This window comes from Panthera onca, chromosome E3 (assembly GCF_046562875.1).
Source record: "Panthera onca isolate mPanOnc1 chromosome E3, mPanOnc1 haplotype 2, whole genome shotgun sequence".
Taxonomy (NCBI): Eukaryota; Metazoa; Chordata; class Mammalia; order Carnivora; family Felidae; genus Panthera; species Panthera onca.
The window spans coordinates 38,749,229-38,772,924 of record NC_138354.1 but is presented as its reverse complement, the minus strand read 5'-3'; the positions used below and the strand labels follow the sequence as shown (position 1 = coordinate 38,772,924).

The 23,696-nt window shown below is 50.2% G+C and overlaps 1 protein-coding gene across 2 annotated transcripts in view; it reads right to left on the bottom strand.

Moving 5' to 3' along the window:
* The window catches only part of CREBBP (CREB binding lysine acetyltransferase), a 126,026-nt gene that overhangs the window by 5,452 nt on the left and 96,878 nt on the right, over positions 1-23,696 (bottom strand). For both annotated transcript variants that reach the window (XM_078440146.2, XM_078440148.2), the window contains 13 exons: positions 22,829-22,947; positions 21,504-21,743; positions 20,960-21,048; positions 15,412-15,492; positions 13,848-13,904; positions 10,820-10,897; positions 10,503-10,570; positions 6,591-6,741; positions 5,969-6,115; positions 5,118-5,231; positions 3,949-4,114; positions 3,267-3,434; positions 43-204 (listed from right to left, as the gene is read on the bottom strand). In XM_078440146.2, coding sequence (XP_078296272.2) covers positions 43-204; positions 3,267-3,434; positions 3,949-4,114; positions 5,118-5,231; positions 5,969-6,115; positions 6,591-6,741; positions 10,503-10,570; positions 10,820-10,897; positions 13,848-13,904; positions 15,412-15,492; positions 20,960-21,048; positions 21,504-21,743; positions 22,829-22,947 — 1,640 coding nt within the window. The remainder of the gene's footprint in view (positions 1-42; positions 205-3,266; positions 3,435-3,948; positions 4,115-5,117; positions 5,232-5,968; positions 6,116-6,590; positions 6,742-10,502; positions 10,571-10,819; positions 10,898-13,847; positions 13,905-15,411; positions 15,493-20,959; positions 21,049-21,503; positions 21,744-22,828; positions 22,948-23,696) is intronic.

Genomic DNA, 23,696 nt, shown 5'->3' with positions numbered 1-23,696 from the left:
CGCCAACACGGGCCCCCCAAGAGCCCACCCGTGCGTCTCTACCTCTTTGTGCTTCTCCATGGTGGCGTAGAGCTTCTGGGACAAGTCGTTGGACACGTTGGGCATGCTGGGCTTCTTTTTGTTGGCTCGACTGATGCTGCTTTTATTCTTATTGGTTTTCTTGTTGTTCTTCTTCTTGGCATTCTTGCTGTCACCCTGGCTGCCCTAAAATGACAGGCAAAGCTGTCTGACAAGCCCAGCCTCCTCTTGCCCATGCCTGACCCTGCACCCGGGGCTGGGACACCCGGCTCGCAGGCCGTGGGGGCTTCCGGGAGGCCCAGCCGAGGGCAGGAGCCCGCACACGGCTGGAAACACACTGCTGCCTTCAGAGGGAGTCACGGAGGCAGAGTATGGGAGCCGGGCCTGGGGGGGGGGGGCGGGGGGGCAGGGGGGGAGAGGGGGGGGGGCAGCAGTGACACACAGACATAAAAGCCATGCCGTGCTGGCCACAGCAGGTCTTTTCTCGAGGGAAAACGTGCCCAGGACGCTGGTCCGGACCCTAACAACTGAGGGGGACCGTTATTTTTCACGGCTTCACACGATGCCACTGGACCCCACCACTCCACGCCACGTCCTGCACACTCTAGCAGATTCTCTGCCTTGCAAAAGGTCCCAAACATCCATAGTGCACGAGACAGGGGTGAGGTGCCAAGAGAAGCCACTGCATGGGTAGGAGCTGGGGCTCCAAAACAGCCCCTCCACTTCAACGTCCCTGGCAAGGCTGCCCGAGGTAGGACGTCTCCCTGGCCCCGAGAGGGCCTGAAACCCACCAGGAGCGCCCCGCCTGGCTGAAGTCCAAGGGGGTCCCGCTCGTCAGTTAAAGCGCCCCTACTCTGGAAAGGGCTCAGACACCAGGGTGGAGACGTTTGCCGGGTCTGGTCCAAAGAACTTCACTCTCAACAAGAGGGAGGAGAGGGAGAGAGACAGAGACGGAGCAGGAGACAGACACCCCGGGTGCCTGAGAGGGGGTCACTGAGGAAGCCCCCAGGCAAGTCTGAGAGTACCAAGCTGCCCTGGGAGTGCAGACCCCTCTTGGCATGTTGGCCGGGCCAGGGGAGGATGTTGGTGGAAAGTGAGAGCGCTGACTGAGCATGGACTGTGGTTAACAAAGTCGCATCAACGCTGGTTCAGCCACCATCACACATGTGGGATGGGAGTGCAAGATGGCAGGACAGACTGGTGGAGTGTGGGGGACCCCGGATACCTGCTCGAGTTTTCTGTAAGCCTTCAAACTGTTCTAAACATTAAGCTGACTTTTAGGGGCACCTGGGTGGCTCAGTCGGTTAAGTGTCCAGCTCTTGACTTCAGCTGAGGTCATGATCGCAAAGGATAGCATGGAGCCTGTTTGGGATTGTCTCTCTCCCTCTCTGCCCCTCCCCTACTCGCATGCATGTGCTCTCACACTCTCTCTCAAAATAAACTTAAACTTACTTTTAAGAACTTAAATAGATTCACCGCACAAAGTTCAGAAAATACGGCTAAATAATTTAAAAAATAAAAAGTTTTGTTTTGTTTTTTTTGCTACAGAGAGCAACAAGATTTTGGATTTTCTTCTTGGAGTTGTGCCTACGCACATATGCGGTGGGGGGGTCCCCACGTGTGACGCCGCACCGTCTCTTCCCCACTGCTGCAAGCATCTCCCCATTTGGCCCCAGAGCAGCCCCATGGCCGAGCGCCGTCCGGAACGGGAGCCAACGCCTACTGTGAGGGGGAGGTGTCCCCAGGGCAGGACCCGCCTGCCGCTTCCGAGAACTGGACGCAGAGAACACGGACTCTCTCCAGCACGGGCAAGTCCCTTGCTGGGAACCGCCACCAGGCCGGAGGCGGGCACGCTCTCCTCGGACAGGATACACAGCCGGGGCCTGTGTCCCCCTCAAGGAGCCCCTCTCTTCAGAAGCAGAAGCTGTGCTTGCGGCTGGTCCACCTTCCTCCCTGCTCCCCGAACCCTGGACTCGTGTTCTGACTCAGGCCACCTCCTCTCCGAGATGCAGGGCAGTGGCGGAGACAGAAGAGCCACCTCAGGCTCACAGCTCGGCTCTGCTCTCTGTCTTGCCGGAACTCCCAAGTTTCCACTAACATGTGGCACATCCTTCAAAGGTCTGCCCGCCAACAGGATCTCCTGCTATCCCCCCAGAGACCCTGGCGGGGCAGCGTGGTCATCAGAGGACAGATGACAGATCCCGCCTCCAGGGGGACCCCAACGAAAGGAAGTCGGGCCACCGTGCACCTGCGCCACAGACCCCAGCTGAGGGCACAGCCCCTAGCTCCTCGCGGGCGTTCACAGGCGTCTCAGTACACAGCCAATTCCTGACTTCTTCCCCCAACGTGCTCTCCCCCCTCGCCCCCTCCCTCGTGCAGAGGTGCTGACGCAGCGGCTCAGGCCCCGGACACAGCAGGGCCCAGAGCCGGGACGCTCCTCACGGGCCAGAGAGCCGCTGCTCCTCCCCAAACACCCCATTAGCTCCTCACTGCCTCTACAGTCACGAACCAAATCGGAACTCCGGCCTCTCCTCACGCATCCCGAACGCAACACCCCGAACGCAACACGCTTGCTTCCAACTCCAGCCCTCACACGCCTCCTCCTGTGGCCGGCAGCTCCTTACCTGGGGCCGCCTGGGCTTCTTCCCAGCAGCTCGGCCTCGGCCACCGCTCCAGACAGACCCCGCGGGAACACCTGCACCAGCCCGGTGGCGGCGCTCCCTTCCTTCCTGCTCCTGCTGCTGTCCCGGCGCACCCCTCCCTCACTTGTTCTTCCTACTAGGACACGCCCCCCGCCCCCCCCCCCCCCCCCCATCCGAGGGCAGGGATGGAGTCTTCTCAAGTCACCACCGCACTGCCAAGCACGGAGCCCGTGCACGAAGGCAGCGCCAAGGTGGAGGGCTGTCACGTAACAAAGCGGAAGAAAGAGGCCCGCCAACCGAGGGTCTCGTTCTCAGGGCAGGTCCATCCGCCCGGCTCTGTCCGCCCGCCCCACTCAGAGATGCCAGAGCAAGCATCTCCCGTGTGCCTTCTCCTATGTGATGCGTCCCCAGCACCCATGTCTCAGCTCACCCCGCACGTAGTGTGGGCTGTGCCCCCCGGGCTCCAGTCCTGACCTGCGGTGGCTGGTGAGAAGGGGAGGGGGCACACACGAAAACATCAGCACGAAGAAGGCCACGGCCCGTGGGCCCGACGGCACGAATCCACGCGGCCTTCAGCGTGCAGCTGGGCCCGCGGGGTCTCTTTACCTCCGTGGTCTCACTGGCTGCACTGCTCTCCTCCTTCTTCCTCTCTTCTTCTTCTTGCTCCAACTCCTTGATGCTCTCCTCCAGCACATTGGGCCAGAAGTCACCCTCAAAATAGGGCAGCTCCTTGGCACTGGTGAGCCTGTCTTCGGTCGCCTGTTTGAAAATGTCCTGGAAAGTGAAGGAAGCACGTCCGTGAGAAGAGGGAACTGACTGACGCTCCCGGGAGCAGGTGCAGGGGGCCACGCCACCGGGAGAGGACGGGGCTGTGTGTCGTGACACACGAACAGCTGAGATCAGATTTCAACAGGCACCGCGGCTTTCAGAACACCAGCTAAAGCTCCCGGTGGACTGCAAATAAAGGCTTCTATGTCTTTTGTCTACGCTCTTCTTTTTTTGAGAGAAAGAGAACACAAGCAGGGGGCAGGGACAGACGGACAGAGAGAATCCCAAGTAGGCTCCACGCTCAGCTTGGAGGCCAACAAAGGGCTTCATCTCGCGACCCTGCGACCATGACCTGACTGGAAATCAAGATTCGGACGCTCAGCTGACTGAGCCACCCAGGCGCCCCGATGCTCTTACTTTCTCCTTCCTACTCCTCGTAGGTGAACACAGTTCTAACGTGCGCGAGCGCCAGAGGAAGACACGCCATCCCACCGCCACGCCCTGTTTCAGCACCGGGTACCTTGTAGTCGTGAATGATCCGTTCTGCAAATGCCTTGTCCAGCATCTTCTTGTACCACTCCTGCAGGCGCTTTGGTTTGGGGATTTTCTGATCAGGGGGGTGGCAATGGAAGATATAGTCATCTCCTTCACTCGGGGGGCAGGCCCAGATGTGTCCTGTTACGTACCTACGGGACACACAGACACAATTCAGATCAAAGTGGTGACTGAAAGCCTCCCTGCCTCCAAGGAGTAACAGGTGAGAAGCAGGGACCAAAGCAAGGAGAGAAATAACTAGACAAAAAGAAAAAACAAAGAAATTACCACAACGCTTGTGGTAAAATGTAACAGGCTCAGAAAAGCTGCAGTGCAGGCCCAGTGCGCTGGGGGAGGAGTGTGCGGCCGGGCAAGGCTGATCTGCAGCACACGAGGGCACGCCTGGAAATCGGCTCTAAGATGTTCCCTCTCAGGTGTGCGTGGCGGGCGGGGGCCGAGGCTCCAAGGGCACACGGTCAGCACGGGACAGGGCCCCGGGAGACACGGCTCTCGGGTGTGTGGGAGGACTTACACCCAGGAACGCACTGCCTTTCCTAACCACTACTTCCTGTGCACCGGAGAGGCTGGGTGTTTCTCTCTCAGGGGCGAACGTCAGAATAAATTGGTCATTTGGTTAGGGACCTATCAATCAAATACCTCTAACTTTTTCAAATTTTGCAAAAGAAAGTGACAGGTCTAGAACAGAGAAACAGAGATGTCCAGAAAGGCAAACATAGAGAGACAGAAAGCAGACGAGGGGTCGCTGGGCGCAGGGGTGGAACAGGGTTAACAGTAAACGGGGGCAGGGATCCTACTGTGGGGAGGACAATGCTCAGAAACTGACTTATGGCCACAGCCACACCGCTCGGTGACATACCTAAAAATCGCGGAAGTGTACGCCTAAAATAGGCAGCCTTTGTGATACATAAAATATGCCTCAATAAAATTAAGAAAATTAGAAAAAAGAGCAGGGCACAGAAGGCAGATCTGCATGGCCCCAAGGGAAGGGGGCCTTGGGAGACCATTGATCTAAGGACGTTAAAAGAAAAATACGTATGACTTAGGAAAAAAAATACTCATGTTATTTCGTAAAATACACAGTAAAAATTAAAGCTGGATTTTTTATTAGTTCTGAATAAAGTGGAGTAAACTCACCCCAATTTCTTCACGTATTCTAAATATCCAATAAGGATCTCATGGTAAACAGCGGTCCGGAGGCACCGGGGCCGGAAGAAATGAATACTGTCCAGATAAGAAATGTATACACGCCTAGGGTGGGGAGGGCAAGCGGGAAGAAATTAATTCAGAGTTCAGGATACACCCCAAACTTGAAAGCAAACACCAACATCCAAAAAGCTCCAGAGACAAATTCTGTTTTGTAGCAGTTACACTGGCCACAGACAAGATGTAAGAAAACTCCCATCACCAACCGCCACTGCCAATGAATGATCTCACTCATCGCTGAGCCGAGAAGCAGCAGGTTGCCCACCAGGACCGCCAGGGAGAGGCCGGGGCAAACTAAGAAACGCCACCTCCAAGTCCCTGTCAACTGGACTCCTGACTGAGCGTGAAAGAACTCTGGATAGAGGTTACAAGGCGGGGACCCGTGGAGGAATCCCCACCCCTTCTCTGTGGGCTCACCTGCCCCAGGTAAGACAGGGACAATGGCAAGACCAGGACCGGAACTCGTGAGTACTCACAACATAGAACAGGCTCTCATCCGTCATCAAAACCCTTCACTTCTCATTGGCTTAGGGTTAAACTACACTAACCAGCTTGGTCAGTTAAGCGTGGCTTATTTGATTTAAAGCCAGTTCTGAAGCACATGGCTTCTCTACAATATTTGGGGGCCTGGTCTGCTGAGCCGCACGGGCCCATTAACGCGCACCCGAGAGGAGGAGGAGGAGGAGGAGGAGGAGGAGGAGGAGAAGGAGGAGGAGGAGGAGGAGGAGGAGGAGGAGGAGGAGGAGGAGGAGGACGACGACGACGACGACGACGATGACTACCTTGTGTTTGGAGGGGGGCAATCGGAGCCGTACTCTTGCACGTGCATCCCAAAGAAGCACACATCCACTCCGTCAATTTCCTCAAAAGCAAAGAGTGCTTTGGTTCGATACGGGAAAGATTCAGACATTTCCCCGGAATCCACAAACCTGGAATAAAAGAGCCTGAGATTTGCATGTGTCATCACTTCCCGGATGCTTTACAAACAAGACCCTCGGCCCTGAGTCCGCTCCATGCACAGGAGCAGGAGGCCTGGTCACCTCCTCTGACTGCTGGCCCCAGTGCTCAGCCCAGGCAGACGAGCTGTGACCCTATTCTCTGTGACAGTCTCAGTCAGAAATTTTACGTCCGCTAATGAATGCGGAATACAGAGAGAAGGGCTCACTGTACATTATATGCTGAAAAACCTTTAAATTCTACAAACTCCCAGTTTAATCTTTTAGTAATCTCTTCACCCAATGTGGGGCTCTAAATCACAAGCCCGAGATTAAGAACTGCGTGGTCTTCAGACTGAGCCAGCCAGGCTCAGTCTGAAACCTTGCCAGAAAGCAGGGCTTTTGTTAACCAGGTACGGTGACCCCTCAAACAACACTTCAGAAAACAGCACAACATGTGCACACAAACCGTGACTTCATCCCAGGCTTGACCTCCACAGTCTTGTCTGAGCTGGCCACCACCCGGACAAAGACCTCCCCGGCTTCGGGATGATTCTGTCGCCGCAAAAACTTGTTGACTCGGTCTTCCAAGTGGTTGCCCAATCGCGTGGTCTGTAGTCCTGCCAAGTCCAGAGCAAGCAGATGAGGGGGCTTCGCATGGGCCGTGGAGAAGGTGGCTGAAGCCAGAGAACCCACCTTTCTCTTTCAGTGCAGTCTGATACTCTATGGATTAACGTTTTCCAAATCCAGAAGGGAACTAGCTTGTCCTATGTGGTAAGCATTTCATAAGGGAAAGGTGGACTTGGGACCTCAGGCACTCCGCACACTGACAAGTGCTATCATTTAAATGCCCACATATTTCCATCTTTTTCTAGACACTAGGGCGGAAGAGCCACAAAGGCAGACTAAAGGCTGTGGGGCAAAGCAGAGGGAGCACACACAGGGGCCCCACTGAGCCCACCTCCGGCCTCCCGTGCCCAGGCCCTGGTGAGAGTGCCCCCACACGTCTGCCCATGGCCAGAATCCACACTCTGCACGAACTCTGCCTTCCCTGAAGGGCAGGGCATACCTCTCCCCTTCCTGCCCAGCTCGAGGGAGTCCCGCGTGCAGCCTCATACAGCCTTTGGAACGCGTACCAGATGGGAGCCCACAGAGCATCACTACCTACATCAGCCCTAGACCCCCTCCACACCCTCTCTCTCCCGGGGACGCCCCAGGCATGGCCACTGTGACAGGAACACTGGGCACAGCAGAAAAACTCTTTGCACAAGGGGAAAAGACTAGAAGAAAAAGCTACAGAAGGTTAATGCTGGTAATTTTCTTCTTTATATTCATTGATTTTTAAAATACTTACTACATAATAAGAAATATTTTTATTTTTTTTTTTTAATTTTTTTTTTTCAACGTTTTTTATTTATTTTTGGGACAGAGAGAGACAGAGCATGAACGGGGGAGGGGCAGAGAGAGAGGGAGACACAGAATCGGAAACAGGCTCCAGGCTCCGAGCCATCAGCCCAGAGCCTGACGCGGGGCTCGAACTCACGGACCGCGAGATCGTGACCTGGCTGAAGTCGGACGCTTAACCGACTGCGCCACCCAGGCGCCCCAAGAAATATTTTTAAAAAGCTATCTGGGATTTTATAAGATTCCTTACTAAGGGAGGTTAAGAAGTATCTGGAAAATTTAGATGGACTTTCTAAATTCCATTTTTGTGCAATAAACACAGCAATGGTGGAGTTTTTCTTGTATGTAAGTTGTACCTCCATAAAAGTGATTTAAAATGAAAAAACTACCATGACCAGAAAATAAAAACCCCACAGAAAACGAAGAACTTGACAAGTTCCACCAATGAGGGGAGAGCGGATTTATGATCTATCCCACACTCTGGCGAAGACACACGGCGTGCACAGCTGCCTCATTACTCTGTGAGTGGCGGGGGGGGGGGGGCGGGGGGGGGGGGACTCTCGTGTTTATGCCCCTGTGCTGCTGCTGAGCACGGCCCGTCCCCTTACAAGGTGCTTTCCAATCCTAAAAGGCAGGACACAGCTACGAAGGGCCACCTGCCACGGTCCAGCGTCTGCCCTTCCCTTGTGAAAACAGGACCTCACACTATGATTTTCAAATAGCAAACGGAAGAATAAACCTTCAAAGTTAGGTCTTTACTTTTTCCTTCAAATCACCTGAATGACCTGTACTAAAAAAAAAGTTTCAAATGAGACAACACAGGACCACCTTGTAATAAACGAGCGCCGGGAAGACGGAGAGGCGCCCTCCGAAGGGCCCCAGTGAACACAGGGGTCCCCTGGGCAGAAGAGGGGCTGCTCATGCAGAGGCGGTCCCCGCAGGAACGATTTCGGGGAGCGCCACGCCCTCCCTGTGTGTCATGCACAGTTCTGCCTCGTTCCGCTATGCTTCCCAGTTTCCCGCTCGTTTTCCCTTCCCGGGGGCCCGCCTTATGCTGCGGGGCCTGCCGCACACACGTCGTCACACATACGTGCAGACAACTTTGGGGGATACAGAGGTAACACTGTCAATGCAGAGTCTAGAAACCAACGTCCTGGATCGTAGTTTCCCTTTCCCCCAGGCTTTCAATGTGCATTTTCACCCAAACCACGTGACGGGGACTTTTCTGTCCCTTTACGGGCTCAAATCCTTTGGCGCCTGCTTTCTGACGTCAGGGTCGCCCCATCTCCAGGGAGGCCTCTCACAACCCAGCACAGGGGCTCTGGCTCGGGGGCGTCTCCAGTGGTCCTTTCTCCCTCTACCTGGCTGGGCTGTGTGCGCGGTCCCAGGCAGGGAGGGGCCCGAGGGATAGTCGCTGACTCGACGGCAGTACAGGGCTGGCACAACTGCACACGCAGCAGCCTGTCCTTTGCAGCCTACAGACCCTCGCAAAGGCTGTGCTCACACGTCTGCGCCAAGGGGTGTAGGGGTGGCCAGACTTCCGAGGTCCTCTTCTGTCAGTCAGTCAGTGTTATGTGTCTCTGACGCTAAGGCTCACCTCGTAGGCCTGCTCTTGGGCTTTTCTGTCCCCCTCCGCCACCAGCCGCAACTGCTCTCCTACCCAGGCCCAGCTCTCCTGGCAACTGTGCTTTGGTCATGAGGCTCTGGTCCAGCAAGGTGTTTCTAGGCTGCTGACTGCTTGAGCGATCTCACTCAGAACAGACCCTCTAAAGCAGGGGTTCTCACCTGAGGACAACTGTGCCCCCAGCCCCGGGGGAACATGTGGCATTTCTGAAGGCCATTTCTGATGGCCACCACTCAGGGGGGCGGGAGTAGTGTTACTGGCATTTAGTGGGTAGCAACCAGAGATGCTCCTAAATTCCTACAGAGCATAGGACAGCCCCCATAACAAAGAGTCATCGGGGCCCTGAATGTCAATGGTGGCTCAGCTGAGAAACCCTGAGCTAAAGAAAAGCATTACAACAGTTTGGGAGTTTATCGGCATTTCAATAGGTTTTACAAGAGCGAGGTTAAGTTATAGGATAATTGTGCATTTTGGTAACAACAGTCTTTACCTGCTATCACTGAGTTGGGAAGCCCCTGAAGTGGCTTCCTCCTGGCCTGCTTCCCCCCCACCCCCCGGCAAGGGATCCCTCTCTCCACCTCATCTCTCTCCTGCTCCCTGCCCCTCAGAGGCCCTGGCTCTCACTGGGGATGCCTCGAGCAGTGTGCTAGCCGCCTGCCCTGCTGGGGAGCACCGGGCAAGTGGGCTGTCAAGGCGCTGCTGCAGGTGGCTTTTTTACTCGGGGTTGCTGTGAACTCGGCAAAGGACAGTTCGGGAACGACACGCTGCGCAAGGGGCTCCCAGCCCTCGAGAACCGGGTTGACAAAGATCACGATGGAAAAGGAGGCTATCTCCAAAAGAGTCAAGACTACCCATGAAGACTTAAACTTCAAGTCGCAACGGGCTGCTCTCTACTGTGGAAGGACACCAGCTGCCCCCTAAACACAGCAGTGAAACGCATAACCAGTCCTCAGGCAGACCAGGCTCTGCCAGTCTCAGCAGAGAGGGCCATGCAACTGTCCTGTGCGGCCCAGGGCTGAGCGTGCTGGTCACAACAGGATGCCAGAGTGGGGTGTCTATGTGTGTGTTGGCGGGGGTCAGATTTCTGAGCTACCTGAAAAGGATCTGCTGACACATTTTCTCTCAGAGCTTTCTAAATTTTCACGTAGAGCACGAACGGACCGTAAATCTGGTTTTTGGGCGAAGATCAGGCCCAATGATTCCATTTAGCGGTGCTAGAAAGTGAACTTGGCACAGACCCCCGGACAAATGGACCCCACAGCCACGTACTGAGAGGGGCTGAAGGAAGACCAGGGAGCGGGAACAAGCACCTCACGCACAGATGGGGGAACAAAAAACCTTTCCACAACTTACTCTTCGCACTGAACTTGTTTTCTTTCCGAGTTCTGCCGGTTTTCTTCAGGCAGTTGTCGCACACGAAGCTGTAAAAGAACGGGTGTGATCAGATTGCATAAAATAGTCTCGCCACCAAGACATGCGACTTAAGTGCTTTGCTGGCAGCATCATTCACAAGTGAAGGGGCAGACTGCTTTGAGCCCACAGTCCCAGCAGGCAGACGCTGAGGACACAAACTGAATAGGAGCTGCTGTCGGCTTCACTGCAGGCCCCTCCCTCCACTCCGCGCAAAGGCTTTTCCCAAGATCACAGGAAATCACCAGGAAATTACTCACCCCGAAGGCCAAATGATGTCATAGTGCAGAACACAAATCTGATGCATCTTCCGGCCACACTCCTTGCAATCGACAAAACTGGAAGACAAAGAGAGTGTGCTGTAATGCACATGGAAACATACAAGGGAGCTGTCCAAGGGAGCCATCGGCAGAAGCTTGTGTACCGCGTTCACACCTTGTCCTCTGATCACTTCCAGTGTCTGTGGCACTCATGAATGCCTCTGCTGATTGCTTCAGCTGTATTTTACTTTATTCTTTCCCTACGCCCAACATGGGGCTTGAACGCACGACTCCAAGATCAAGAGTCACGCACTGCACCGAATGAGCCAGCCAGGCATCTCTGATTCAGCCGTATTTTAAAAATGCACAGGCACAATATTTTCTGTGAGAAAGCTGGGCTCCTCCACTTCCCCGTACAAATGCCTATGCCTCGCTTCTCCCAATCTCCTTTGCAATCAGAAATGAAACTTCACTTTCAAAAATTGCTATGAAAGAGGTGCATTTTACAGGCCAGTATTTCTGATATTACTACGCATTTCCAAGACCAGTGCCCGCACATGTGTAAACGGACTCAAATAACCGAGAACAACACTTGCACGTTAGAAACACTTGCTCTTAAGCCGAGGCACAGGAAGCATCTGCTCCGAGTCAATCACAAAGGTGGGAAGCGCTAAGCTGACCGGCAAGCAACGGCCTTTGTTCGAGTCAGCACTGGACAGCAGGGGTGAGGTGCTACTCACCCAGCCCCCACTGCGACTCACCTGGCTGTCACCTCAGCTGGGAATCTTAGTTGCCAACACGCGTGGATGCGCAAACCTGTTTCCTCAGCCACCTGCTTAACCACCACCACACCTTACGTCTGGAGGAATGCTGAGGACTAGAAGGCACCACACCTCCTCCAACTCTGCTAAGTTCCAGCTCTTCCTATCAGCCTTGGTGCTGAGCCTGGTAACCTGACGTACACTCTCGACACTGCCTTGAGTCCTGGGCCCCCATCTCTCCTCTGCCCCTGCTGAGCAAGCCTTCAGCCACGGATCCAGTCTAACTCTGCCTCTCTGTTCCTATTTGGTCGGGACGGGGAAATGACACACATGTGCAAAACTGTGTACAACAGCAGCACGAGTGCCTAGTTCATGGCCTGCCAGCACTCTGTAGCATCCTGTTCTGTCGCGACCGCCACCACCACCCCCCGCCTCCCATGGCTGCTCCGTCTGGACCTTGCTCTTTGCCTCTAGTGCTGCCTTGCCCCCAACCAGCTCCTTCTCTGAAACCTCAGCAGTGGGGCTCATACTGTGTTAGGAATTTAAAGGGTCACCAGGTAACAGTTCCCGGTTTCTGTGCCCCCTCCAAAGATACTCCACTCTCAATGTTTTCCTATGTGACAGAAGAGGACTATCAAAAAAAAAAAAAAAAGAAAGAAAAAAAGTATGTGCTAGGGGTGGCTGGGTGGCTCAGTCAGTTAAGTGTCCAGCTCTTCCGTTCGGCTCAGGCCATGATCTCACGGTTTGTGGGTTTGAGCCCCGTGTCGGGGTCACCGCTCTCAGAGCGGAGCCTGCTTGGGATCTTCTCTCTGCCCCTCTCCTACCTGTGCTCTTTCTCTCTCAAAATAAACAACAACAAAACTATGTTCTAGACCTTATTCTATCAATTTTCAATTTCACCCTCTCCCCACGAACCATTATTAACCACGTGGCTGGCTGCCGTTCCCATGTTTCCTGTTCATGCACAAGCATCTCAGCGGCCACCTAGATGGTCCCCTTCCTCACCTGCACAGGGTGGCTTCTCCTACCAAGAGGTGCTCCTTTATTTAGGTCAAGCTTCTACTTCCTGCCTGAGCTGTTGCTCTGAGTCTCTTAACTAGCTTCCTACTGGAAAGCAAAGTCATTTCCTGGCCTGGTGAATCCACCTCACAGATCCAGGATGATCTTTCCACAGCAGAAACCAGTGAAGTCCTTCAAAACCTCCAGGGCACACAGGGGAGATCCGTATGTCAAAGAACAGTGTAAGTGGCCCTTCACCCAGTGCAGGGGACGTTCACATAATGGGAACAACGGACACGGAACATCAGGACAGAAGATCCACTGGTGATGAAAAATACGGGGCACAGCCTCCTCACGCACCAGGCACTATGCTGAGGCTGGAGCTCGAGTAGCTGCCGTGCCCTCCCCTACTGCCTGGGCACTGCTGCTGGGAAAGCCCGGGTGAGCTCCCAACAGGAAAGCCCTTCAAAATGAGCCCCTGGTGCAAAGTCTGCATCTTCCACTGCAGCATTCGACGCCCCCCCCCCCCCCCCCCCGAGCTGGGGCGTTGGGACCAAGGGAAGGAGGACCTATCTCTCGGCTCCCAAACATCCCATGGTGTTGGAGCCTGTGCTCACTGAAGCAACAGAACACGATGGGCACCTCCACACGCTGGGGTGCTCTGAGCACTTGGCTTTAGGGACCTGGAGACAATGCCACATGGAAGGAACTCTGAAGCCTCTTTAGGGGTTATCGCAAAGCAAACTTTGCAAAAGAAGCATCCTCACTGACCAGTGGAGACAACAAGAGGATTTGACAATGGCCTTTGGAAATACACCCAAGTGGCAAGAACATACGCCAGGCCTCCTGTTACTCGTTTTTAAACAGTCGTTTCTAAAAAGTTTCCCTTCTGAAATTTCCCTTTAAAAGGTGTTAGCGCTACCCCAGCAAATATTCGTATCTTTAGTCTCTAAAGAGTCACACTGAACGGCCTCTCAATAACCATGAGGACGGAGTCAGCAGAAAGGTTCTGAGAGAACCAAAGCATCCATCTAAGGTCATTGCTGTTAAAATTCAGGAACTGGACAGGATGCTGCAGAGACATACGTATTTTGTTTGAGGTAAAAAGAATGCATGTCTGAAATAACTTCACACAGAGAATCCCACCCAGGGCAACCCACTCCCAACCTTCCAAAGGGGCCTTCTCCTGCAGGCCCGTCACAAGGAGGGATTTTCCCCATCTGAAGCTTAAAATCCGAAAGTCAGAAAGAGATCGCTTATCTACTCACGGTTCAGGATCTAAGGTATCATTTTTCTTCTTTTCAAACTGATCCTTTGAAATTGTCCTTGTTTAAAAAAAAAAAAAAAAAAAAGAAGAAAGAAAACTGTTAATTAACTAAATGTATTTCTTGAGCATGAACTACAGGGTCTGTGGGATATTATCTTATAACTACTTTTTCAAATAAAAAGTAAATAACGGTCAGCTGAAATCTCAAGTATAAAACTTATTTCCACAGAAAGTACTATCATATGTTTTTCTCTATCTGCCTTGGATATTTCCTCCCAACTATCACCAGGACTTACTATATGATTTAATTAAGACTAGTCAAAATATGATGCCAAAATCGTGTCGAGACCCAAAACTACAAACTGTCAATTCAATCTGTACGGTGAATGACTCCTGGATCTGACTGATAATTGGCACGATCAACTCTTGTGACGGTAACTGAATTAGATGACACAAGATCAGCATCTACTTGGGGATATTTGACTTATTTTTAAAGAACTGAGTATTTGGTTTCTATACGGTCGTTTTGTTATGATCAGTGTATATGCGAATTATTTCTGATTCACAGAGTTATATAAGCCAATTATTAATCACGAAATTGGACCAAAGAGTTAGAATTACAAGGGACGTAAAAAAAAACTGAATACAGAGAAGGTCTGTCCCGTCAGTTTGTACGTCTCACTAGTGGCCACGATTTGTTCTGTGTCTGGATAAAGTAAAGCTGACGTGCAGAGTCCGTGGCCACTGCTCGGGCGAGAAGCCTTCCCACCGGTGGGGGACAGTCACACTAGCAGGGCAGGAGTCATGACAGAGTCAGGAGAAAAGAGAGAACCACAAGATGCTGGCAGCCCTCGGCAGACCCGGTGGCCGGCAGGCTTTCGGTATCTCAAGCACGTGCACGAGTTGACCATCCAACTGGTGGGTTCGCCTCTTCTGGCCACGTTCTATGTGACCGCTCAGAGGTGAACTCCATCAGGGGATAAGCTTTGGGGAGGAAAAGGTGAACTCAGTGCAGGAATGAATGGACCAACTCAGGCCTGTGCACGCTGGAGCAAGTGCCACACCTCCAGCCGCAAGGAGGCAGTTTACCCTCCGGGGCCTCACCGCCTTCCGTCACAGGCTCTGCAGCTTAGAGGACAGAGAGTTCAGCAGAAGATCGAAAGAATGCTAAAGACGGGGTACGTACACAAGATTCGTTTTTCGTCACTGCCAGTTCTGTCAAAAGGGAACTTAGGTCTAAGTGAAAATTTACGATTTCCCCAAAGGGAGGAGGACCACCACCAGGAAAAAGCAGGAGTTTTAAAGGAAGAGACACCGGGAGGTCAACGGAGACCAGTCCGCTGCCGCGGAGGCTACGGGTGTCTCGTGAGGAGGGAAGAATGTGGAGGTGGCAGCCGTGTCTAGCTGAAGAGCTACATTCTGACGCAGGAACGTGGGCGTGGCGAATATGAAAAAACACACCACCCGGAAGTCAAAATGGCAGAGGCGCTTCCCTTTTAATCGCGGACAAGAGGGACAAAACAATTACGAGTCAACCCCGAGAAAAATGACAGCATAGTACTTACGTCTGGGGTTGTGAAGGGTCGTCACCCAGGGTAACATTCTCCCCCTGGATCTCTGTGAAACACTTCTCACAGAAATGATACCTGTCAGCAAGAAGGCCATACTTGGGTGAACTGGTCCATCATAACACACAGCCACCCAAGCAACGAAGCCACCAATCAGAGCAGGGCAGATCACCACGACGAAGGGGGGGCGTTGTTGGTTGATTGATGGGTCAGTGAGGACAATGGAAGGAACAGGGGCAGGTGGGGAAGGGCAGGATTAGAGAACAGGGGAGGGAACAAATAGCACAGACATGAAGGTAAGACGCAAACACCGAGACAACACAGAGCAGAAAGCCAAGGCAAAGCTTGATTAGCATTCGGTCTCACTGCACACATCACAGGCCATCATCACTAACAACGGCTGGGCTCGGGCCAGCTCCGAGACGCAAACGTTTTCAAGGAGTTGTTAATACTAGAATTGCAAGGAGCCTCAATTTAGGAGTTCGAATTTTGTTATTACTTCAGAGAAAATCAAATATGACTCCAGGGTTTGCGATGGAGAAGTTTTACTTCGAACAAAACAGTCTGACAAAGGCCTTAAAAAAGCAATTATTTTTCAAAACGGAAAATTTATGCTTGACAGCAATTCACAGATTTTATTTCCGGTATTAAGCCAGATCTTTTAAAGGTATGAAAATGTTGGGCACGCAGAACCGGTTTTAATTTTTTTCCTGTTATTTTTCTCAGGTTAATCACTTCATTAAATGAGTTACAATACGAATGAAACCAAATCCATATTCTGGACAAACATTTAACAGAAATGCAGTCGGGGTCAAAGACTTTCCAGCCATTTATCAGTACGAATGTACAGAGAAAAAAAACTGTGATATATTGTATAAACAATACAATATATGTAAATCCATGAACAATCAATCTCAAAGACTTTGAAAATTCAGTTCTGAAGCTTTGGTTTAAACTGTTTGGTACTGGGACCAATCATTCACCAATCTGAGATCCTCAGTGATTGACTGCTCTGACTTGGTGACAATCCAAGTTAAGCAAATTTGGAAAGTTGATCTTTATAGCACAATCTGCATTTGAGAAATTATCCATCACCCCAATGTCTTGTAAGATAATACAAGCCTGGGCTCAAGCTATCCAAGAAGAACAATTAAAATAAAAGCTCTTAAATGTTTGGAAAGGAGACGAATGAGAAATCAACAGAAGTGCAGGCTGACGCTGCATCAAACAAGATGAGCACACAAGAATACTGTAAAAATAAACAAGCCGAATGGAGGTGAATTCACAAGCGAAAAGGATGAGTAGAAGGTAGTGGCAGCAGCACAACAAAATGCGGTTTTAGTGCTCAAAACTACGTCTACAAGATGCCAAGAGGATTAGTGTTAAAGACACTGTGACGAGACTCGGAGCGCCACACCGCACGGACACGCGCAGGGGACGCGGCAGCTCGCAGGGTCACTCACGCACGCGCACGCGCACACACGCCTTCAAGGACGGAGGCGCAGGCCCCCACCCGGCCGTCTGTCTCCATTCCTGCTCACATCAGTCCCCAGCGAGTTCTAATTCTAGTCTTAATTACACACACTAAGCATTCTGTCTGCTGGACTTCACCGACTAAACACACAGAGTCAATTAAAAGCACAAAACTTCAGAGCGCAGCATCTCAAAATGGTCCGATCTTTCCGTCTGTCGATGAGGGCATGACAGACTCACTGTGGGGAGGAACTGGATTAATGAAAGTTTCTTCCCGGGACCAGTTTAGTTTACTTGTGATGATCCAATCAATGAATTCTGCCAAGAGTAAAAACTGACCAAGAACAAAAAGATAAATATTGCTGTTTAAAAATATCTACATCTATGTTTTTGTTTTGTTTTGTTTTCTGAATCAACTATAACAAGATGCTGGCTATTCACTATTTTGGAAATGTTCTCACAGAGCCTTAAATCATGTGGTAAACAGGATTTCCATGTGCAGGAGGGCGTGATCGTCACTGGCAATTAAAGTGCAGAAACCATAAACCAATTCAGGGGCAAACAGAACAATATGCAAAAAAGATATCCCCCTCAACACGAACTATTTCTCTTTTAAAAATAAAACTTGTAGGGGCGCCTGGGTGGCTCAGTCGGGTGAGCGTCTGACTTCAGCTCAGGTCATGATCTCACACTCCATGAGCTCGAGTCCCGTGTCAGGCTCTGTGCTGACAGCTCAGAGCCTGGAGGCTGCTTCAGATTCTGTGTCTCCCTCTCTCTCTGCCCCTCCCCTGCTCATGCTCTGTCTCTCTCTGTCTCAAAAATAAATAAAAACATTTAAAAAAATAAAAATAAATAAAAATAAAACTTGGAATTGAGTGTTCCAATTCATTTTATGATCAAGCATACAGCCACCGCCGGCTAGCGAAAAGGTGAACTCGTCTGGAAGTGAAATCGCCACAATAATTACACGTGAGGCAAAACGCCTTTGAGATCCTGGACAGACTCTTAGCCCTTATTCAAGCAGGACATCGAGCCCAGCGACATCCAGGAAACAAGAACCATCAGCCCATCACTCTCCGGCGGAGGAAACTAGCCCGGGGCAAAGCCCTGATGCCTTAATGGCAGACCTCAGTGACGCTGGAAGCCTACACCCTCCACGGGCAACTAACCCGGATCTCCAAAGCACCTCCGGGATGGAAACTGGGAGGCACAGAAACAGTGTGTGTCCCAAAGCAAGTGGAGACATTGGAGAATTGAACGTGCTGGGTTTGAGAAGGGTCCTGAGAGGCGGCAACAGTCTGGAGAAGGGGCACAGCCACCCACTGGTCAAGTCTGCTGAAACTGCCCTGGCAATCGCTGGGGGACACACTGGAATGCCAGACTGTCCCCCCTTTATTACCTAGTCCAAACTTTATTCCCCCTAAAAATACAGAATGGTTCAGAAAGTCACTTTTCAATCTTAAGAGCCTCGTTGACACTCTGCCTTGTGTGAAGAAAGCAACCAGATGAACATGCAACTGCAAAGGAGAAATACTTCACGTAATCCAACAACGATGTGCATGTGGGTTCCTAAAATTAGCACAATATGATTGCGTAGTTTATCTGTAAGGGTAATTTAATGTATGGAGTAAATTTTCAAATGCAGATTGTTTTAAGTACCTAATAGTATACAAAAATAACTGGGATATCTAAAGACAGTATCTGAAAAATTTATACACAAGTTTTCCCAACCTGAGTTTCAAATATTCAAAGCATGGAAACAAGTGAAGACGGGTTTACGTGCTAGTTTATATTAGTTTCACTTGTTCAAATGGTCTGTAGGACATCCTATTGCTCGAGGTGCCCAGTTTAGGACAAGGAGTGCCAAAACAATTATTTGTGAGAACACCACGGTGTTCACAAGTAGTCAGAGATGCAAATAAAAACTTAAGCAGTTAAGATGTTCATCGTGGAGTGAGGCCACTGCTTTCTTAGCATTACAGCACGTTAGTCTCTGCAAGCACAGTGTCCTAGGAAGCAGGCCTTGCGAGATTCAGTGAAGGAACGGGATGCCTACGCTTTAGGCCAGAACTTTATTTCTGTCTCTACTCGTAAGAAAAACACTTTTGTTCGGTAAAGATGAAATTCTACACAAAAATAAACCTGGACATTTCAGATCTTCCCAAACAACCCCATGGCTGTGCTCCCCGAGTAACCTCCTGCCAGAGAGAAGTGTGCCTTGATCCTATCAATTCTACTGAAATTAATTGCTCTCAAGTGAGCAAATCAGTAAAGGCAGGGTCCCGAAGGACACAGGAACAGCGAAACAACAATGAAAAGGCCCCCAAATTTTAGAAATGGAAGCAAGCAACCTGCTGTCTGTTCTTCCTTCCAGACCCAAACCACGTTGGGCACTCAGCAGCGGGGGCATTTTTCTGGAAACAGGTAACTGAAATCTGTTCTCTTAAAATTTCCCAACTTTATTTTGCTTGGCACATAAGTTTCCAAAGTGAATTCCTGTTCATTGTTTCACGGAGACTGACAACCGAGGTTGTTAGGGAAGGTGTTACTGTGCTCGTATTATGAACAAGAAGGTAAAACTTCATACGTTATGGGGCACGCTAAAGGTCAGGGGGCTAGAACTGTAGCTGAAAGGGCCAGAACTCCCACAAGAGCACTTGTCAGTACAGGAGAGATTCCATCAAGAAGGAACTATGGTATTATTTCAAACTGTCTCCCACTGATAGAAAGGGAAGCTAGGACAGAAACTAAATTCCTGATGTTAACGTATTTTTAACGTTAAGGATGGGGTACAGGCCACACTCCAGCACCTCACTCTAACTGAACGGTGCCCGAACAAGCAGGCTGGGCAAGGCTTAGCAATCTTTCTTTTGAGACATGTTTATGTCAATAGTTTTTGCTTTTGTTTTAAAGTAGAATTTTGAAGGGATTTACTAATTATAAATATGATTAGATATTTTTAAAAATTGGAAGTATTTTAAAATCATCAGAACACAGATAATTTCCAAACTAAATATTATTGAGGCCTGCGCGTGTACCTCTGAACAAACAACAAAAAGCCCTCTACTTCGAAATATAGGAACATATGCAATTACTAGAAGCAGACAAGATCAAATCATCAGAACATCACACCCTAATACTGACATTTAATACGTGAGCCTACAGACAAGGAACAGGCACAGAGCTGAACCTTGGCCACAGAAATTTGGTCGCCTATTCCTCAAATGGAGGCAAGGTAACTGAATGTGACCAAGATTTACAACCTGTGCCCCCAGGGAGGATGCCCTCGTGCTACGGCAACATGTGGCTGCCTGAAACAGGAGACACAGACAAGTTCAATTTTCAAAATGGCCCCAAAACTATGGAGGTTGTATTTGTGTGTGGCAAATTAACAACAAAAAAAATACCATTTTCATTCTCTTTTACGTAAGACAGAAAACCCATTTAGCCATCCCCACATTTTAAGAGAATGGCAAATATTTCTCCAGGATAACTACCACTCACAAAACCCTGAAATGGCCATCCTATGATGGGGAGAACTCAACAAGAATGCAAGATCTCATTCAGTGTTGTGTTATTAATTTAAAAAAAAGTTTAGGTCTAAAGCTTTTATTCATTTTTATTTACTTTTCCTTTTATTATTTTTTTAACGAAATATCATCAATGTAAGTCTTTCCATCAGACTGTCCGGCCCAAATTATGTAGGCAAATATTTACACGTGAAATAATAAAATACAACGTTTCCACTTAAGATCTTCAAAAAGGTATGTCAACCGGTATTAGAGTTACTCTGGACTCCAGACTCTTCGGTGGTTACAGTTTGGAAAGACCACAGCTTAAGAACTAACCTTCCTGACTCAAGTAGTGCAGCAAGCAGGAGCTTATTTGCTACCGTGGAAGAGCATGCTTTCAAATTAAGAGATCATGGGCCTGAGTGACTAAGCAGCATGGAGAGTGGCCCATTTCATTAGAACTCCAGAAAAGAAATAACCCAGGCTATACTCAGACGGACCTGCTCGCCCTGAGACCTTCGTCCTGTGCCTATAAGCCAGGACGCTGGCTCGGTGCTCACCTGTTCTGATAGCTGTAGTAGGCAGCGTCGCGAGGAATTGTACACAGCTGCTTCCCGTAGCAGCACAAAGTCTGTGGGGAAAACTCATACTGCAAAAACAAAGGAGAAAATACTAAAAACGTATCCCAGTGACTGTCCTACAATGCTCCAGTTCACTAAGAAGAGCTGTCAGATTCAGCTAGTAAGATATTCCTATTGGTACATGGTATAGTTTTCTAACAATTTGCAGAGCTGTTTAATAAAGACATTTTTGGATTCCATGTGACAGAATCAACGTCAAAAGACATTTGTTACACATTGATAAAGGTACAGAGGAGCAGCCAGAAAGGCATAACCCAAGGTCCTCCCCAATAAGCAACTCTAGCTTTGATCACCCATTACACGGCTTCAGGCAATCGATTGGTTTTACAAATGTCCAGACTCCATCCGGGTCCTTCCCAGAACACAGCTGGGATACAATGTGGAGTCTATCATGTTATCATAATACCTGCTCTGGCTAATTTAACCAGCAAAGTTCACTTTCCAAAAAAAGTCTAAACTGTACCTTGCGCCCACAACAATATCCAAGGGACTGCATGACGGGGTCAATTTCCTGCTCAAAGACCTCAGCAAGTTTGCTGCAGAACTTATAGACCCGGGACGTCTTCCGGTTATAGAGCCAGGCGTTGTTGAACATGAGCCAGACGTCATCCACATACTGCCAGGGTTCTTGGTACTGCCCCGTGTCCAGCTTCCGCTTGATGGTGGAAAGGTCCATAGGGTTCTTCACAATGTCAAAATAATCCTTAAAGACAAAAAAGTCTCAGTCTAGTGGATCCCCCCAATACTAAATGCCAGCCTTGCATAGCAGCTTTATCTTAAGCAAAACAGAAACAGGAAGTACCAGAACAACTTCCATTTCTAATAGCAACAAATGGGAAATGAGAAGAAAATAACCTCTGACCTTCCTCTGGTTGAATTATCTAAAACCGTAATTAGTTTTGTCAGGTGTGACCAAATTATTTCAAAGGCAAAGAGAAAAATAATATTAACAAATTATTTAATAAAAGAATGGGTAAAAGATGTGAATAGAAACCTCCTTGGTTTTTACAATTTATTTTTAAAAAAAGGTTTATTTATTTTTGAGACAGTATGGGCGGGGGAGGGGCAGAGAGAGAACAGGGCAGAGGATCCACAGCAGGAGCAGGCTCCACCACTGTCAGCAGAGAGCCGGATGCAGGGTTCGAACTCACAAACCGTGAGCTGGTGACTTGAGCTGAAGTGAGTTGCTCAACCGACTGAGCCACACCCTGATGCCCCGAAAAATTTTGAAGGATTTTAAACCACGGAATTAAAATGGTAAGCACATTTATCAGACAATATGTTTTTCTAGAGATTTACTCTTGGTCCTGGCAAGCAAGATGAAATTCCAAGACAAAAAACACAAAAACAGAAACAAAAATAGTAACACTGCTTAAAAGAAATCTGTTGGGTCACTATGGCCTTTGCGAGACGACCCAGAGATACCAAAATGAGAGGCCCAGGTGTTTTCCAACTGATGATGACCAGTTCTTTAAAACCAGCCTTTGAGACGAAGGCTCACACACAGCCCCAAATCTAAGTGAGGCTCCCGGGGCCGTGTGTTTGCAGGCAGTGTGCCCCGGCGCGCTCCCCTACCTCGGACCCTGGGGCAGACAGAATAGGCGGGGAAACACACACCCCACCCAGTGAGTTAAAGGTGTATAAGAAAGGTGTGCTACTGATTCGACAGAGAAGTTTTTTTATAGGCGAAAAGTCTTCCAAACAAGGGTGTGCCACCCAATTTTGAGGTGAAACATGGACACGCGGGAACTACGCTGGCACGGTTACACTGTCACTACGCGAACTTACCGGGATCCCTAGAAGCTGGGGGTCCACAGGCTGCCGGAAAGGCAAGGACTCCGGGTCCTGGCGGTACAGCGCTTCCAGGGTTGGCATCAGAGCCTGGCGTAACTCTTCCGGCTTAAAGACTGCGGGTAGAAAAACCAGGGGATGACACCATTCACGAGGCACGCAGACGCCTCACCCGCCACATTCCGAATCGAAGCCCGGTCTGCCTCTCTAAGGGTCCAGCCATCTCCATCCCCACGGCCACCCGTGCCACGAGGCCTGCAAGGGCCCCCGTTCCCAGCAGGGGCCGTGGACACTCTAAAGCTACGGTGTGGGGCTTCTGCAAATACAGTAACAGGGTTTTAAAAGTGCACCTACGTCATGAGACCAAATACCACGCTGACAAGTTCGCCTCTTCAGTAAAAGGGTTTCCAACATTAAAACTGTGTTGAACCGAAAATGAAGCTAACTCCCAAATCTGCTTGAGCCAACGGGTGGTAATAAAGCCATTTTATTGGAAGGGGCCTTTCTTCCTCTGGTGACACTCTTTCTGTCCTTGGCTGAGGTAATCTCAGGCACCTGAGAAAAACGGTTTTGTATTCCAACCTAACAAACGTACACACTAAGAGAGCTACCAAATCAGATATTTTCCCCCAAAGTTCTGTGCTGTTCTCTCCACCCCTCAGCCACTCCACTTCCTACTACGTTTTCCGCTGTCACCAATCAAGGATGAACACCAGCTGCCAAATACATTCAAGACGGTAGGTTCGCACAAAACCCAATGAGTATTCGTGGCCAGGAAAATGTGCGTGACAACCCACGAAGGCAAGAGGCGGCTCAGGTGGCAGTGCTCAGGTTGTGCCGCGCCCCGCCCCGCCCCGCAGTGGGG